Source organism: Dryobates pubescens, chromosome 8, assembly GCF_014839835.1.
Source record: "Dryobates pubescens isolate bDryPub1 chromosome 8, bDryPub1.pri, whole genome shotgun sequence".
Lineage (NCBI taxonomy): Eukaryota > Metazoa > Chordata > Aves > Piciformes > Picidae > Dryobates > Dryobates pubescens.
Window position 1 is genome coordinate 35,301,425 of NC_071619.1, and position 18,424 is coordinate 35,319,848.

Sequence of the window (18,424 nt, forward strand, 5' to 3'; positions counted from 1 at the left end):
CTTTCGCTCACCGCCCGCGGTCTCCCGCCGCCGCGGCGAGCATTGACTCAGAGCGGCCCTGCCGCCGCCACCGGCTTCGCACGCGATGCGGCCGGCATCCCCCCACCCCTTGTACTCCTCAAGCCCCCGCCTCGCTCCCGGCCCCGCTCCCGGCCCCGCCGCTACTGCTGTGCGTACTGCACTCTCGTCACGTTCGGGGCCGGGGCAGCAGGTAGGGCTGGGGCTGCGGGAGCGCCGGGGCGCGGGGAGAGGCATTAGCAGTGCTGCCGCCGCGCCCTAGCCCGCGCTGGCACACACGGCCACACCCTATGGAGTGAGGGCTAGGGGACGGGACGGGATGCCACTGGCATTTTTGGGAAGCTGCAGCAGCCCAGGCGCCCCCCTGGCTGGCCTGCACCGAGGGGATCGCGGGATTGGTGCTGGGTCGGTCTCGGGGCCCTGCTGCGGGTCCCGGGCAGCAGGCCGAGGAGTTTCCCGCTAACGGGCACCGCAAGCCCCGCCTGCGAAGACTAAGGTGGTCCCCAGACCATCTTCTCGAGAAAGTGCGAGTAGGGCAGGTGTGCCCCGGTGAAGGGAGGAGCAGTTTTAATAGCAATAAACCCGCCGTTCGTTGTGGCTGGGATGAGTAAATCACCCCCTCCCAGCCGGTTAGGGCGCAGCCATTGAGTGGGGTCAAAGTTGTTTTGGTATGGGCTGAGCTGCAGCTGAGGCTGCAGCAGGGATGGTGTTGGGTGGGGAAGGTTTGAATGTTGTTTCTGTAGCATGTAGAAGGTTTCGTAGTATGTAGAAAAACGTTTGCCCACTTACCTGCATGCTTCCTAGTGAGGTGAGAGTTCATGTGCCTTAGGTCCATAATGACTATGCTGTGCTTTGCAGACCCTGGTTTTTTGATGGTAGTAAGAGTGTGACAAACCAAATGTTCCCATATTACAGGTTTCCTCTTTATGTGCAGATTTGGGAGTGGGATACAGGACTAGGTCACTTCTCAACCAAAAAAAGCTTTAAAAAACATTATGGTTTTGCTATTCAAAAACCTAAAACTGCATCACATGTGCAAGCTGTCTTGACAGTAGCTGCCACAAAACTGCTTTATTAAAGTTTCTTGGTGTTATAAACGTGGTGATGTTTGAATGTGCACCACAGCTTTGGACACCATCCATGTCTCAAGCTCAGAGAGGTTGTGGATTTTCCTCCAGGGATTTTCAGAACCCACCTGGACATTTTCCTGTTGGGAGGAAGGTTGGATTCGGTCTCCAGAGGTCCCTTCCATTCTGTGGGGGATGGACTAACTTTGTCACTGCTGAAACAGGAGTATTTGGAATTGATTTATGGGACTATACATACAGATATTCTTGAAGATTTTAGCAGGATAAATATTTGCAAGCACAGTTGTGATATATGTCAGTGAAGGGCACAGTTACTCTCTTTTCACAGCTTCCTATCTCTAGGTTTGCAGTAGTGTCTTTGCTAAGCAGGTTTAGATGTTGGTTTTGAGATGCTTTATTCAGAGTCCACTTAAGAAACAAAGGCTGCAGGTGCAAGAGAATGTGAAAGTCAGTGTTTGAAAACTACTCATTAAGTTCACTGCTTAGAAAAACCACTTCAAGATGATTTTTTTCCCCTAGTTGTAACACTTTCTCTTCTTTCCAAAGCCTTCTTTGTCCTTGCCTTTCTCTGGGGTAATGATGTTAAAAGTTTTGCTAGCGGACAGTTGCTCCCTTTGAAGCAGAGTATGGACCATCTGAGGTAACCTTCCCTGCAGGCACGTCTTCAAAATGGCACACTCCGGTCAGCTTTGCTGCTAGAACAGAGAGCGGTACAACTGCTGGTGCCGCTGCGTGGTCTGCAGGATTAACCAGTTTTCAGTTGTGGACAGCAAAATGCAAAGTTCTAGTTTTTAAAAGGGAAAAAAACAACAAACCCACACAAATCAAACCTCGATAATAGTTACAGGCTGTTGTAGCTGTAGCTTAATGCTGACTTTTATCAGTTAAAATGCCACTGTAGCTGTCAGCTAATTCAGCTTGTTGGGTTTCCCGTGCTTCTGAGATGCTTTGCCTGATGCAAAATTCTTCTGGTTTTCTATTTTCAGTGTCAAAATGTCTTCAAGTTACAAACCTATAGAGTCATTTTAGCAATTTAAGTAACTCATTAATACATTTGTGTGGCTTTTTGGTAGTTGGGTTTTGTTTGGGGTTGTGTGTTTTTTTTGGCAGGGAAAAGGTTATAGGTTTTTTTGGGTTTTTTTTAGGTTTAAAATGAGCTTTTAGTATTATGATTAACTCAATAGAAGTTAATATGTTGTAAAAACAATTCTGGGAGGTGTTGCTGGATGAAGAGAACACTGATTTTATTTAGAGTTACCCATTTTCCTGAATAGTACTTTGATAGCTCACAACAATAAAAATCAACTATGTAAAATCCATACCCATGACATATAATACTTTACCATTTATGGAGAAGCAGTGCTTCACCCCCAAATAATCATTTGTCTGATTAACTTCTGATTATTAACTATATGTAAGAATGTCCTTTGGCCATATAAACTCCATCCTTCTCCTGAGGACTCTTCCTAGCAGTTAGTTTTGAACATTCTCCAATTCAATCCTAATCACCTTTTGCTCTGTCATTGTGGAGGGTGCACTGGGTGGCTGAATGAGGGAGGAAGATAAACATTTCTGTATTGAGTTGTCTCAATGTAGGTCTATTTATTTTTTTTGCCAGCTCATGCAGTCTTAGAAATGTGCTGCAGGCAGTTGTCATCTGTCAACCTGGAGAACAATGCTTGTGGCAAAAGACAAGATTACCGGGCACTGTTACAAGTCTTTTGCGCACTTTGTCAGCTAGCATCCACGAAGCCTGGCAGGTAATCATAGAATCAGTCAGGGTTGGAAGGGACCCCAAGGATCATCTAGTTCCAACCCCCTTGCCATGGGCAGGGACACCCCATACTAGATCAGGCTGGCCAGAGCCTCATCCAGCCTGGGCTTAAACACCTCCAGGCATGGGGCCTCAACCACCTCCCTGGACAACCCATGACAGGGCTTCACCACTCTCATGGTGAAGAACTTCCTCCTCACGTTCAGCCTGAATCTCCCCACCTCCAGCTTCATTCCATTCCCCCTAGTCCTATCACTACCTGAGATCCTGAGAAGCCCATCCCCAGCCTTCTTATAGGCCCCCTTCAGATACTGGAAGGCCACAATTAGGTCACCTCAGAGCCTTCTTTTCTCCAGACTGAATAGCCCCAACTCTTTCAGTCTGTCCTCACAGCAGAGGTGCTCCAGCCCTCTGATCATCCTCCTGGCCCTTCTCTGGACACGCTCCAGCACATCCATATCCCTCTTGTAATAGGGGCTCCAGAACTGGACACAGTACTCCAGGTGGGGGTCTCACCAGAGCTGAGTAGAGGGGGAGAATCACCTCCCTTGACCTAATGCAGACATTGCTTTCTCATGCTATGTCATAACACATAAAATCAAAACACAGAGCGCGAGTGCAGAAAGTTCTTTAGTTCTCCACAAGCACTTGATCCCACAGGGTGCCAGGGTTTATGATTGCCTCCCTTAACTGGGTAAGCAACTGAGTAAATTAAACCCATGTTTTTCAAGTATTAAAACTGGGATGTGGGAGTATGTCTGTTCAATGAGTGAGCTGACATTTTGGTGGTATTAATAGGTAGTTAAAGCTCATCAGTTTTCTTTTTAACTAAAGATCTGCTTCCGCTCCTGTTTGCAAAGTAAGCATGTGGCTAATGGCTAAGCAGATGATTTCAAAAGTGATTAGAAAGATCCTCTGAATATATTTGCATGGCATCTCGTGATTTCTAGTGAATTTAGTGAATTCTGAGGATAAATGGTGGCCTACACTTACGTTTTTTGACAGATAGATTTGTCTAGGATAGACTATGTTTATTTGCTTTTAGTGAACTAGTTGACACAGTCTCAAGCTGTGCCAGGGGAAGTTGAGGCTGGAGGTGAGGAGAAGGTTCTTCACAGAGAGAGTCGTTAGCCATTGGAATGTGCTGCCCAGGGAAGTGGTGGAGTCACCAGCCCTGGAGGTGTTCAAGAGGGGATTGGACGTGGCACTTGTTCCCATGGTTTAGTAGTCATGAGCTGTTGGGTGACAGGTTGGACTTGATGATCTCTGAGGTCTTTTCCAACCTTATTGATTCTACGATTCTATGATTGCTTGAGGTCTCTTCTAGTTGTGCCATGCTGCTAATGTCACTTATGTGAGGGCATGAGTTAGAATACAAGTTTGATTTCTTAAAATTAGAAGGAAGAAGGTTGCATGTCACTATTTGTCCTTTCTGTAAACAGGAGACACTCTGTGTCAAAACCCAGTAGTATTCTACAGCTGTTAGCAGACACCTCAGCCTTTGTGTTTTTGCTCTTCACTGTGTGTGTTTCCCACACTTAGTCATGCTCATTGTGCTGCCTTTGGTTTGTTTTTCTGTCTGATAAAAATGTGGATGCTTCCAGACAAAAGCTGAATTGAGCATAAGATGGACCAACAATTGGAGCTTTTGTTGTTGTTTTAGTTTAATTAGACTGAGAATGTATGCTTTGGTCCTTGTTTACTATGTGCAGCATTTTGGAAATGCTGTTTTTGGTGTGATCTTCCTTTTTCACTTGCCCTGGACCTTTTCATAAGACTTGATTTAGGGCACATGCTTTCCTATCTGGTCTTAAGGCAAATAACTGATTTTTAATTGCTTTTTAATATTGACTTTTGGAGCCACTTACCTTCACTGTCCACCTCTGGGGAATAGGTGTGGCTGGAGTGGGCACTGTCTGGGTGCATGGCCTTGGGGTTCATCAGGGGTAGATCCAGGCTGGTGGCTGACTGCTGCAGGAAGGCTGGGTGTGCAGGGATGAAGGCACTGCTGGGGAAGGACAGACTTAAGTCAAGCGGACTGGGAAGCTTGCCTTGCTGGGGCTCATTCCCTCTGACACCCTCCCAGCGGGGTCCCTTTGCATGGCAGAAACCTTGTCCCATATGGAGCCCCAAGTCTGAGATTGGCAGGCTTGGTTTTGCCTGATCTTCAGGGGACATTCCCTGGTGATGCTGTGGCACTAGCTTTGCCTTACAGAACAGAGAGAAGCCTCAGCCCTCAGACACATGAACCACTGCTGTTTTGCTGTGTAATGCATTGACCTACAGTGCATCAAAAGCTGTGGTAGCCACAGGGGTCAGGATAGCTGAGCTACTTTCATTTGACTGATTCACAGGTTTGGTATAGATAAAGAAATGCCAGCATGCATTTCAGTTTCCCCTCAGTTTCACCTTGAAATCCAAGCATAAAGTCTCAGTCATCTGAGGCTTTTTCATCCATATTGATATTCACATCACTGCATCTTTGCTGCCCTTGCCTATAACCATTTGGGTGAGCAGGTTCACAGCTTTCAGTGTTGTGCTGCCAGTTCAAGCTGTAGTACACATTAAGTCTAAACCAGGCAAAACCTGCAAAAGGACCTATGGTGCATCCCCAGGGAAGGTCCCTGTGTCTGTCATTGCTCCCTGACAGTGCTGGCTCACCATCTTAAAACTACATGAGGAGCATGCAAGCCTTAGCAGGAAACAGAGGTGCCTAAATTGGCATGATCTGGCCTGATACTTTATAAAAATTGCTTAAGGACAATTTAAGGAAGATGCAGCTAACAGTATCAGGAAACCTAGTCCAGCAGCACAGCTGGGAGCATCTACTCACATGGCTTCTCCCTGTATCAACAAGTGAGGCCATATAATGATAGGGGTTTCATGGATATTCAGATATTTTGGAGGTGAATCATTGGCATGAGCACTTAAAGCAGGCACGCTGATCCAGCTGGCTTCACTATTGGGTAGGCAGTTGGTGGGTTAGGCTTTTGATGTTCTCATTCAGCCAAACCCCAACTGCCTTGAAGTTAAGTCATATAAAACTACATTTGATTTCAACAAAACCAGCACTTTAACTGGTATTTATTTGGGTGACAGTGGAGGTGAGGACCTGTGGGCACTGTTAGTGCAGTTGCACAAGATCTGAAAACTCACAGCAGTAGGAGGGTTACATGTCCTTTCATGAATCAGCAGGGATTTCAGGCATTTTTAATTGCCTCAGGATGGTAGCAGCCTCTGAAGTGGCTATGCAAATGTGAGGGTGCCACAGCACCACCAATTCATGCTGCTGAAACACTAGCACTAGAAGCTATTGGATTATAAGTGTTGTTCAAGGTTTATTCTTTTATTTTCTCCCAGCTAGATCTAGTCCTTTTTCTGTGCAGCAGCTCTGCTCTGAAGTGTTCTCAAGTGCTGCCATAGTTTCTCATGAATACCTTGCTTGAGCACATTTCACATCTTCCATGTACTCTTGGTGCTACTCAAGAGAAGACAAAACAAAACAGACAAGCAAACAAGACACACACACACACAAATAAGGGGAAAAAAGGAAATGAAAAGACAAAGAATGGTGCTCCCCAGGTCCCTCCTTAGCTTTAGTCTCTTGATTTTTTTTTTTTAGTTTCTTTCTCTGAACCTTTTTCTCTCCTGCAAAATACCCAGAAGGGTTTTTCAGTTACTTGAGTGTTCCTAAGTGGCCTGAAGTGCCATGTTCTTTGACTAGAAATCAGAATATCTGGCACATTCTCTACGAGGTAGCTGCTGTAAGATCTGGGCAGTGCCATTGCGCTTTTCAGTGTGTTTGCCCTCTGTTCGCTTCTTTGTACCCCTCCATCCATAGTGTTACGAGGACAGTGGAATACATTTATGTTTTCCGAGGGCTATTAAGCTTCTGCTCTTATCTGCCACATTGGATGGATGATCAGAGGGCTGGAGCACCTCTCCGATGAGGACAGACTGAAAGAGTTGGGGCTGTTCAGTCTAGAGAAAAGAAAGCTCTGAGGTGACCTAATTGTGGCCTTCCAGTATCTGAAGGGGGCTACAAGAAGGCTGGGGAGGGACTTCTCAGGATCTCAGGTAGTGATAGGACTAGGGGGAATGGAATGAAGCTGGAGATGGGGAGATTCAGGCTGGAGGTGAGGAGGAAGTTCTTCTCCATGAGAGTGGTGAAGCCCTGGAATGGGTTGTCCAGGGAGGTGGTTGAGGCCCCATGCCTGGAGGTGTTTAAGCCCAGGCTGGATGAGGCTCTGGCCAGCCTGATCTAGTGTGGGGTGTCCCTGCCCATGGCAGGGGGGTTGGAACTAGATGATCCTTGTGGTCCCTTCCAACCATGACTGATTCTATGGTTCTGTTTCTTTAGGTGGTGTGATTGTACCTGTGGCGGGTAACTCCCACAGGTTCAAAGCTATACAAAACCCATTGCCCATTGGAATGGGCTGCCTGGGGAGGTGGTGGAGTCGCCATCACTGGAGGTTTTCAGGAGGAGACTTGATGGGGTGCTTGGTGCCGTGGGTTAGTTGTTTGGGTGGTGTTTGATTGGTTGATGGGTTGGACGCGGTGATCTCGAAGGTCTCTTCCAACCTGGTTTATTCTATTCTATTCTATTCTATTCTAAAACCAAATAGGCACTTCTCTCTTTTTTTCTTTCTTCAAAGTTTTTTTTGTAATGGTTTGAATGTTTTTCTGTAAAGTGTGGGTAGATGTTTCTGTGGTTCCTAGAGGAGGGAGGGTGAGCAGTGGGTGGCAGGGGAAATGGGTGGTGTGGTCACATAGGTGTTTAGGCAGTACACAGAGAGAAGTCAAATCAGTGGTCAAGTCAAGTGCATAGTACTATGAGGGTGAATCTGTGTATTTATTTATACATGGTGTTCCTTGACGGTAAAAAGTCCTGCTCTTCACATTTGAAGCCTGATTTTCTGGTCACTTCAAATGCCAATTTTAAAGCTACAATAAAAGTCTGGATTGGTTTAAAAACCACTGAGCAGGTTTCGTTTTCTGAGCAGAGTGCCATACAGTTTCACAGTCTGGTTTTCTTTGCCTCAAAGTGAGGGTAAAAGAAAGGGCATCCTTTGGAGATCAGCTGTGCTTTTATATTCATATGAACTAGTTTTATCAGTTTAGAAAGAGGGTGTCAGACTCTGGGATCTCCATTGCACAGTACATGACAGAGGTAGTTTTTTTCCAGAATTGAGTAAGCGATTTTTGGATGCATCCAGACAGATGGGCAGAGTCCAACAAGATGACATTTGACAAATCCAAGTGCCGGGTGCTGCACTTTGGCCACAACAACCCCATGCAGAGCTACAGGCTGGGGTCAGAGTGGCTGGAGAGCTGCCAAACAGAAAGGGACCTGGGGGTGCTGATTGACAGCTGCCTAAACATGTGCCAGCAATGTGCCCAGGTGGCCAAGAAGGCCAATGGCATCCTGGCCTGCATTAGGAATAGTGTGGCCAGCAGGAGCAGGGAAGTCATTGTGCCCCTGTACTCTGCACTGGTTAGGCCACACGTTGAGTCCTGTGTCCAGTTCTGGGCCCCTCAGTTCAAGAAGGACATTGAGACACTTGGAACGTGTCCAGAGAAGGGCAACAAGGCTGGGGAGAGGCACAAGCCCTATGAGGAGAGGCTGAGGGAGCTGGGATTGTTTAGCCTGGAGAAGAGGAGGCTCAGGGGAGACCTTATTGCTATCTACAACTACCTGAGGAGTGGTTGTAGCCAGGAGGGGTTTGGTCTCTTCTCCCAAGCAACCAGCACCAGAACAAGAGGACACAGTCTCAGGCTGTGCCAGGGGAGGTTTAGACTCGAAGTGAGGAGAAAGTTCTTCACTGAGCGAGTCGTTCGTCATTGGAATGTGCTGCCCAGGGAGGTGGTGGAGTCACCGTTCCTGGAGGTGTTCAAGAGGGGCTTGGATGTGGCACTTGAAGCCATTGTTTAGTCATGAGGTCTGTGGTGACAGGTTGGACTCGATGATCTTTGAGATCTCTTCCAACCTTGGTGATTCTGTGATATATTGATACTATCTAATGCCTTTGTTGTGAATTTTTGAATCTGCTCTTTAGACATTAAGTACTCAGCCCCTTCTGGTCATCCGTGCTTTGCAAAGGATCTGAAGCTAGACATGTGCAAATTAGAGGCCCTGAACTGAATAATCACTTAGTGGGAAACATTTTCTTTGAACATAGATTCTTACCTTACCTCCCCTGTGCCCTACACTGCTCCCTGCAGCAGCAAAATGCAGTCCAGATTTCAAGAAGAAACATTGGTGTCTTTTGAAATGTGTTGTTGAAATACCTCCTGTAAAATCCCATGGGCTCTAGAAATTGTGAAGAAGTAAACAGTGGAGGAGGAATGTTCACTAGCTAGACTTAGGAGGAGGTTCTGACTAAGAATATGCTCTCTTAATAATATGGAAACTGTTTTGAAGTTTGAAAATCTGTATTTTGGTCACAATGCATTATTTAGGTGATTGATACTGATAGTGCTGGGTGCTCACCATTCATAACACATGGCCTGTATTTCCAGAGCTGCTGCTGTCTGTTACAAAAACACAGGAGAGCTCAGTTAGGAAAATGAAAACTCCAATTCAGTTCTTATTTAAAACTAAGCACCAACCCAAGCAGCCTGGCCTTTGGCAGGGCTTTTTTACTGAGACACATGTGGGAGGCTGCCTTTCTTTTTGAAGCCTTGGCCTTTTATCCACTTGCTTTTGCATCTCCCACCTTTTGCATTCTTTTACTTATGGACTCCAGCCTTATGTTTGGAGCTAAATTCCTTCTGGCTATTACTGAGAGTGGTGTACTCCAAAACCTCCTGTCACTTGCAGCAGGTCTTGAACACTTGCACCTGCAAACTGAGCAGGTGCTTGGGTTGTTATTGAAACCTGGAATGCACTGATTGCCTTCTTCCCGCTTGCTCGCTTGTACCCTTAATTAGCTGAAGCAAAATTGCTTCCCCTATCTTTATTTACCACAAGGCTTTGTGGTGTAGTATTAAAATGTTTCATAATATCATGAGGGCTTTTCCTGTTTTTCCCAGGGCTATCCAGCCCTGTGTGTGACATTTGGTAGCATCGTAATTGCTTCTGGGTCTCTTTAATTCATTGTCAATGTATGTTTCCATCACTTATGAACTTAGGTAGCTGCTTCTTTGTTCCTATCCATGAAAAGATCTCCAATGACATGCAGAACACTGATGTATTTGGTAAACAGCCTAAGTGGAATGGTTTCCCGTTGCAAGATTGTCTTTAGGCCATTTGTGCTTCCTGTTCTTCACTTGCCATGAATGTGTACTTAACTGAGCAAAGTCTTTGAAACAAGAGAAGAACTAGGGCTGGTTTTCTGGTAGAAATTTTGGGACACATAATGGTTTGTGCTTACAGCTTGCAAATTCTCACAAGTGCCTGTTGACTTTGTGAATTACAGGTGATAAGAGAGAGACAACGACTTAATATTCCAGTAGTGTGTAAATGCTAAAAGTGCACAAAAGTGTCTCCACCTGTAAGCTGACATCTCATTTGTACTGTATGCTTTACAAGCACCTGAAAGAAACCTCTTGTCAGTAACCTTACTGTTCCTGTGCAGCACACAACAAATGTATTGCTGCAACATCTTCACTGAGTCAGGAAATGTTCATATTGTAATTCAGATAATTTGAAGCCTGAGGCACAGGTTGTGAGGGGCTTTTCATCCCACCAGTCTGACAGACCCAGGACAAAAAACTGCAAATGAAATCTACATGTACCTTAGTGGGAGTTTTCTCTTTGGCTTCCAGGAGCCAGCCTTTACAGCAGCCTTTACTCATAGAGGCTCAGTCCAGTGCACTGACCACATCACTTGTCTTACTTGTTTGAGAGCAGTAAATTGGGTGCTGATCATTTTGCATCTGAAGCTATTCCCTTTGTGACTTTCTCCTAAGTGCTCTGGAACTTGAAGTGCCATTCAGCAGTGTTGGAGTTGTCAGTGTTCCTGCATCTGGCACTGACATCAAAGTTCTTTGCCCATATAAGTTAGCATCAGTTGTGAGTACAATTCTTCTTTGTGCTGAGATGAAACACTTCATTTCTGAAAAATGCTGATTCACTGATACCAAAATGATGACCAAAGAGATGCATCTAACCAGGTCCTGATTTATATCAAGAAACTGAGGCACCTCAGCTTTAATTGTGCACATCTCAGAAAAGTGCACCAACCTCTAGATAGTTGAGAGTGGTGCTGGAGGGGTAGTTGTTCTCATGAAAAACCTCAAAAGGTCTTGATGTCATTCCAGGGCAGTACTAAATGATTTCTGAAATCATTACAAAGTCTGTGGCATGGGCAGATGAATGTTTCCATCCAGATGTCCTGACATTTTCTAGTGAGGCTTTGCCACCTTTTCATGGCAATGAAAGAAGTTACGTGGCAAAAAAGCCAAACCATATTCCTTAGCTGCAGTCATACTGAATTGATTTTAAAATGATAAAAGAAGGGGGTGAAAATGCAGTTCAGATTACTTACCAACATCTTTGGCAAGTGTCATATCAAAATTGCACCATTTCAGTTTCACATAAGAAACCACTTTAGAGTTACTAAGCTCTTTTAACGTGGGTAAAATAGGCAGCCTGTTACATTACTCAAGTCTACCGGGTTAAATAATTAAACCCACAGTAATTTGGTATCACCCTAAGCTGTATCTGTGAAAGAAAAGGAATAATGCATATTCACATGGAATAGTCAAAATTCCAGCAGTGAGGTTGTTGAGGCATAGGCTGGCTTTTCTTCAAAAGGAATAACTAAAAATAATGTTTACATATGTCAAGTAGATCTGCAGTTCGCAAGAATGAAATAAGCACCATCGTAGGGTACAGTCTTTTAGATGAAAACCTGAAAGAACCCAGGGAGTTTTGTTGAGTTAGTTGCCTCTTGTGTATTTTTTTTCCACTCACAAGGAGCATTTGCCGTGGCATTTTTATGTGATTCTGTTCAAGCCTGGTAATACTGAAGAAGTTTGGGTTTTTCCAGATGCCAGTACCAAAGCTACAGGCAATAGGAGGAGATCTTTGTAGTTTTCCTTGGTTGCTGTTCCAATTTCATATGGTATTTTTCAGTTTCAAACCCAATAGGAACGGAAGTGGCAGCATCTTGTTATAAATTGATTGTGTTCCAAAAATACTCTTCTGCTTTGGGTGGGGCTTGAGGAAACAGTGAATGACTCTGTCTTACTCAAAAACCTCTCTTTAAACAAACAAGATGTGATCTTTTTCTGCAATAAAAATCCCAGCTTAGTTGAAATGCAAGTCTCAGGCTACTTTTTGTAACTAAAACTTGTCTCATTATGTACAAGTAAAGGTAGAGAGAAGAGCCTGTTGAGGCAGCAGTTTGTGAGGGTCACTGCAAATAAGATTAAAATTTGAACTGACACTGCTCTGAATTTCAAACAGTGGAAGGTCTGAAAACGCAGTTCATGATCTTCATGCATTTGTAAGCCTGAAAGAGGAGTTTAAAAAAAGCAGGCTAGTGTGTGTGTCCCCTGCCCCCTTGCACATATCCCAGTCTTTCACTGTGTGCCAATTGCTCAGACACTTTTGGCGCCACTGACCATGCAGTGCCCGCTCTCCACTTCCTCAAATGAGGGCTCACTCTGTTAGCCTGTGGGTACAGTAAGGAACTTGGCTGGAGAGCCATGCAAGACATCCATGCCTTGGTCTCTAGGCTCGCACTGCCCTTGGATGAAGTGTGGTTTTGTTTCTCTGCCTACATTAAACAGCACAACTGGCTGCAAGGTTCAACAAAAAATGCAAATAACAGGATTTATTTGTAACACCCAAAAATAGTCATCACCATCTACAGTTGTTCAGGAAATACAGAGGTTTGAAAACAAAAGCTGCAGTGAGTGTACTCATACAGTAGTTAGATCAGTGGGATACAGAGAATCACAGTCACAGAAACTAAAGAATGGTAGGGGTTGGAAAGGACCTCCAGAGACCACCTAGTTCCACGCCTCTGCCAAAGCAGGATCACCTAGGGCAGGCCAGAAGGGAACACATCCATATGGGTTTTGAAAGTTTCAAGTGGAGAGTCCACAACCTCTCTGGGACCCCCTGTTCCAGTGATTATGCACCCTCAGATCTGAGGTGGAACTTCCTGTGTTCCACTTTGTATCCATTGCCATGACTTTTGGAATATGATGGAGACGGGCCTAGCAACCTCCTCTGCTAGTTCTCTCAGCACCCATGGGTGTGTCCCATCGGGTCTTCAGATGGTCATGAACCTGTGAAGTGTCCTCTTAAGTCAGAGACAGCCACTCTTTTTAGCTAGACCACGTCCTAATTAGAGTAAATTACCATTTGTAAAATTCCTCACTGTTATTCTAGGAGTAATCTACTACATCTCATTACCTAGAAAACAATTTTTATCTTCAATGAAATGTAGAAGTCTCTCTTTTCTCTGGTGATCAAAGTGATCCAAGGAGTATTCGAGCCATCTTTCCTGCAGGCCCTGTGGTCAGTTAAAGTATGAATTTGTGTGCCAGCTTATTCCTTCCTTCCCTAGCAAATCTGAGAGGAGGGAACACAGAACCAACTTCTTAACATTTGAAACACTGCTGCCCAGTAAAATCATACAGGGTTTGCTGTATAGCAAACTGCATGCAGGTTGTTAAGCAGCTTATTTGACTTCTTTAAAGAGTCTATTTGCTGACTCCTTTCCTTAGCAGAGTTGAATTTACTTAATCTTACAGGGCTGTAAATGCCATTGAAAATCTTATTGCAGTTCAAGGTGTGTTTCCATGTATTTTGTTTTATCACTTGGTGATAACTTCTGCCTCTAGTCAACACCTTTGTGGGTTTTATGAAAGCTGGTTCAAAAGCTTCAAAGGCTCCGTGTAAATGAGAGATAAAAATCTTTAAAAATCAGGAAATATAAAAGGAAAGTTTCTAACAGTCTTTTAACTTAGTCACATTACACATCCTGCATGCTTCACGATCCTAATTTATTGTATTTCTTTCAAGCAGTATTTATATTAAGCTAAACATTTAACAAGCATGGCAGCGGCATGGGAGATAACTGCAACGTAGCCAAGATATCCTCATGCTGTTGGAAGTTTCTGATTTTAACTGTGCAATTCAAGACATTGTAATCTGCTTTCATTTATTTTTTTAAGCAAGTGTTTCTGTCAGTCAGTGGCATTGAGAGGGATATAGATGTAGTCAGCTTTAGAACAATTCAGTAGAAGTTTTCTGATGAGCTGCTCAGCTGCTTGCTCCACATCTGTTCATCTTGTAAATCTAGGAGGTACTACAGCTGTGAAAAGTGTGGAGCCTTCTCTGTTTTCCCCACCTCATTTGCTGTCTTCCCCACAGCATGCACAGTGCAAGATCTCTGTGTTTCCCAAAGCCTGATGAATCGGAATGAGCTAACTTTACAGCTCTGGTTTGTTTACAGAGTTCAACTCTAAATGAACTAAAACTGAATTGCTTTTCTGTGAGCATCCCTGCGTGCAAGGTTGCATTTTCCGTGATTCTCCATGAGAAGCGTGGAAACTAACTCAAATGTTTGTGAAACACTGGCTAACAGTGCTTTTCAAGGATATTTGCTTCTGACTGTGACTACAGTGGGAGAAAATAGTTCTGCTTCACATATCTTGATGGAAACCAATTTGAGCTGAACAAAGCAGACATGGACTTCAAATGGCTCAGAGTGTAGTATCATTATATCATAGAATTGTTTGGGTTGGAAAAGACCTCTAAGGTCATAATATGGTAACTGAAGCAGTTCAGAAGTTGTGTCCCAGAATGCCTTTAAGAACAGTAGTGGGGTTTGGGTGGTTTTGCTTGTTTGGTTGTTTTTTTTCCTTTAGGAAAAAAGTTAATGCAGGATGTCATTTGTCCTCGGGTTTCAATTCCCTTCAGGTTACCTTTTTTTCTGAAATCACAAGGGCTAGAAACTGTTACTGGGATTAAAACTAAGATTTAATGCCTTCACCAAGAAGCTGAGACTTCACCACAAATGCACAAGACTCAAATGAGAACTGCTAACACACAACTACATTTAAAACGTTGGATTTCTAAATTCAGAAAACTTTCAAAACAAACCCCAGCACTGATGAGTTGGTTTGAGGACACTGCAAAATGGTTGTGGGTAAGCTGGGAACCACAGAGAAGAAATGCTTCTGTTATGTTGTTGTTGTTGCTCTGTGCAGAATAAAAAGCCTGCACACATTTAAGTCTGAAGCTGTGACTGAATCACGTGTGTCTTTACTGTAGTTTGTAGCCCTTGAGCCACGGTTCCCGTGCGAGCGTTTGTGGATGTTTCTCGGTAGGATGGTTTCAGATTTATACCATGCTGTGACACAGTGATCGCTGTGAACTGTAACTCTGTGGTTAAGGTTTCCTATTCCATTTGTCTGCATTTAAAGGGAAGCAGTGTGCCTCCTACCTCTGGCACCAGCTGCACCTCTGTCTCTGTCGCTTGTTTCTTTTTTTTTTTTCCCAGCTTTATTTTTTTCCCCTGCCGTCTTTGGAGAGAGAAGTTTCTTCCTCCACAGTCTGTGCTCTCAGTCAGAGGGACACAGAGCGCTTCCTCTTCCTAGCAGCATGCTCCCCTGCCATAAAATTGGATAAGGAGTGGCTCAGGCGAGTGTCCAGGGTATCAGAGTTGTTGCTGCTGCTGCTGATTTTCACCCGTGGGCACAGCCACCGGAGCATGGCTCTGCGGATGTAACTGTCAAAACAATAGTAAATGAAAGGGTTGGCACAGCTATTGGCAAAAGCAAAAGGGCTGCTCACCTTCATCCCCAGCTGTGCAACCATGTTGGGAAAACAGTCAGGCTGCTTCAGAAGTCCCAGAATGATGGCCATAAGCTTGAAAAGATTGAAGGGAACCCAGGAGATAACAAAAGCAGCCACTACAATGAAGACGATCTTGATGGACTTTCTCAGTTTCTTATCATGTTTCCCAGCTCTCTGATAATGCACACAGAGTCTCCTGGTGATGGTGCAGTAAAAGGTTAAGATGCTCAAGAGTGGGAAGAAGAAGGCCAGAATTAAAAGCATTAGTGACATGATCTGTTTGGCTTCTGTCACGGCTTTGTCTGTGCAGTAAGTCTTTCCATATTGCTTCTTCAGTTCTCTGGACAAAAGGGTAGGCATCCCTAAGCAGCAGGATAAGAACCAGACACAGATGCAGAGTCCACGGGAGTAGGACCTTGTTCTGACCTGTCTAGCAATAGAAGGATGCATGATAGCAAGGTACCGGTCAGCACTCATACAAGTGAGAAGGAGGATGCTGCAGTGCATGTTGACTGAGATGACATAGGAACTGGCTTTACAGAGGAAAGATCCTACCCTCCAGCTGCCATCCGATGCCTCCATGTCCACCCAGAGCGGCAGTGTGATGAGGAAGATGAAATCAGATGCAGCAAGGTTTATTATAAAGATGTCGATCAGCCTCTGGACCCGCCGCCTGAAGACCAAGGCTACTATCAGGATGGTGTTGCCAACTATGCCCACCAGGAACACAGCAGTGTACAGGACGGAGAGGAAAGTAGACATATGCTGCAGATGCTGATACTGGCAGTTGTCATCATCATAGTAGTCGTAGTTAAAAGTGACGGTAGTCACAGGTGAAAGCTGCGTGAGTTCCATTTCTGACTGATCTGTCCTCATCCCTGCCCTGAAGAAGGCTCTGAGCTCCCCCTACCCTTCCCCTCAAGGTCTTCTTTAAAACCAGGTTAGTGAGTGAGGGGGGAGGAATGGGGAAAGAAGGAGGAGAAAAGTGGGTTTGGAGGGGCTAGTCTGTATACTGATAGCCAATCGTGTGGGAAACAGACAAGTGACAAGAGTCTCTGATTAGTCAGAGCCCTGTCTTGAGATTCAATGCTTCCTTTTTAAAAACCAGGTTTAGTTGTACTGATTTTATCTTCATTTTGCATTTGCATAAGCAAATCACCTTTGGGTTTTGTTTTTATTTTATGGAGGGGGAAGGTGATTTTCAAGATTCTGAACTTTTTTAGGGCAAGACATTGCTAGTCTGCAGAGGTTTGAGATTGTTCCAGCTCAGAAGGAGTCAGAGAACAGTGAACTCTGGTGCCACAAAATTTTCCAGAGCTGATTCTCATTTTCAAAAGAAAAACCTCTAGACTTGCCAGTGTGAGGTAATTCACTACAATTTAGAGTCAATAGTTCCAATTCTGCTTAGCCCGTAGCTTACAACACAAGAGATTTGGTTTAGTTGTGGTTGTTGTTTTTTTTCCTTTTAACATTATCTAGCTTCAACTTTTAGCAGTTTTGCCAGGTAGACTGAAAAAAAATCTGATTTCCGTCCCCCTATTGCCATTGCATGTATTTTATGGTCTTGCAGCTCCTTAGCTTTCTCTTCAGTAAATTGAACTGGCTGACCTTCTGTTAATGTATTTGACACAGAGGGGTGTTCTAATTGTTCAGTGATTTTCATGTCCCTTTTCAGGTTTCTTTCCACTTTATCAGCATGTCAAAAGTAGACACGCTATTTCAGCAGCCAGCAGCAACTCCAGCTGTGACACAACTTCCCTCCTTGTGATTTATCTGGGGGTTGCAGGAAAGTTGGGATTTTTTGGCCACAGCACCATCTTGGCAGATGGTAATCCACCATGACCTGTTTGTCCTTTTCATTTTGTGCTTTCCAGGATAAGGTTTTATGTCAGGTAAGTGTAGCCTCCACTCTTTGCTCTGAACTGAGGAAGCTTATCGATGACCTTATTGAAATGCATGTTTGCTTGCCCCCAGCTGCCGAATTATCAGGTCACCCTGTACCAGTGCCGTCTCCATGTCATTATTTACCATCCCCTCAGGCCTCGTGTCTTCTGTGAAGTTTATCAGTGATAACTCTCTGTGGTGGGTTGAAATTCCACCCCCCCAACATTAACTTTGCCAGACCAGCTCAGATGGAAGCAAATGAAAGTTGTATTTACTACCACACTCTGCCTTCTTCCAGGCCATTGATAACAATGTTAAATATTTTAGAGCCTAGCATTAAGTCCCAGTAGGACCCCAACACATGTCCTTGCAGACAGATACATTAGGAGATTATCTGCAGAAGTGAGGCATATAGGCAGGTGGTTCTTAATTAAATAGATTTTCTGATTATTTATTTTAATAAATAAAATTATTTCATCACACCAAGGCAAAGTAGTTTCTCGTATCACCGCTTTCACCTTGGCCATCCTAGATTCTTACCACACTGCAAAAATGCTTCCTGTCTGCTCTGGGAGAGGATTTGGTCGGGATCGTTCCTTGGAAGTCCTCAGAGACATGAAAACCTCGGACATGATTCTCTTTCTGAATATTTTCTTGCTAATTTGAAGATCAAAACTGGGGGTGGTGGTCTCTCAGCCAGGGAAGCTGCTAAGTACTTTTAAGAGCCCTCTTGTAATTTGTGTGGGTATGGGTCCCTGGGACTGGGGGAAATGCCCGGTTTGGGTCATGGAGCTGATGGTGATGATTTTTGCAATATTTTGCCATTTATTTCTTTTTTTCTCCTTCCTTGGTGTTTTCCCAAGTCATTCAGCCAGGATATTGTGTCATCAGTTTTACAAA

The 18,424-nt window shown here is 44.5% G+C and overlaps 1 protein-coding gene across 1 annotated transcript; it reads right to left on the reverse strand.

Moving 5' to 3' along the window:
* Window positions 1-15,409: 15,409 nt before the first annotated feature.
* GPR15 (G protein-coupled receptor 15) lies at window positions 15,410-16,538 on the reverse strand. Its single transcript, XM_009908026.2, has one exon. It carries the CDS (start codon window positions 16,514-16,516, stop codon window positions 15,410-15,412), a length of 1,107 nt encoding a protein of 368 aa, XP_009906328.1. The 5' UTR covers window positions 16,517-16,538.
* Between the last annotated feature and the right edge of the window lie 1,886 nt (window positions 16,539-18,424).

Coding starts and splice junctions, on each gene's coding strand:
- GPR15 (XM_009908026.2), bottom strand. CDS start 16,516: ATGAGGACAGATCAGTCAGAAATGGAACTCACGCAGCTTTCACCTGTG.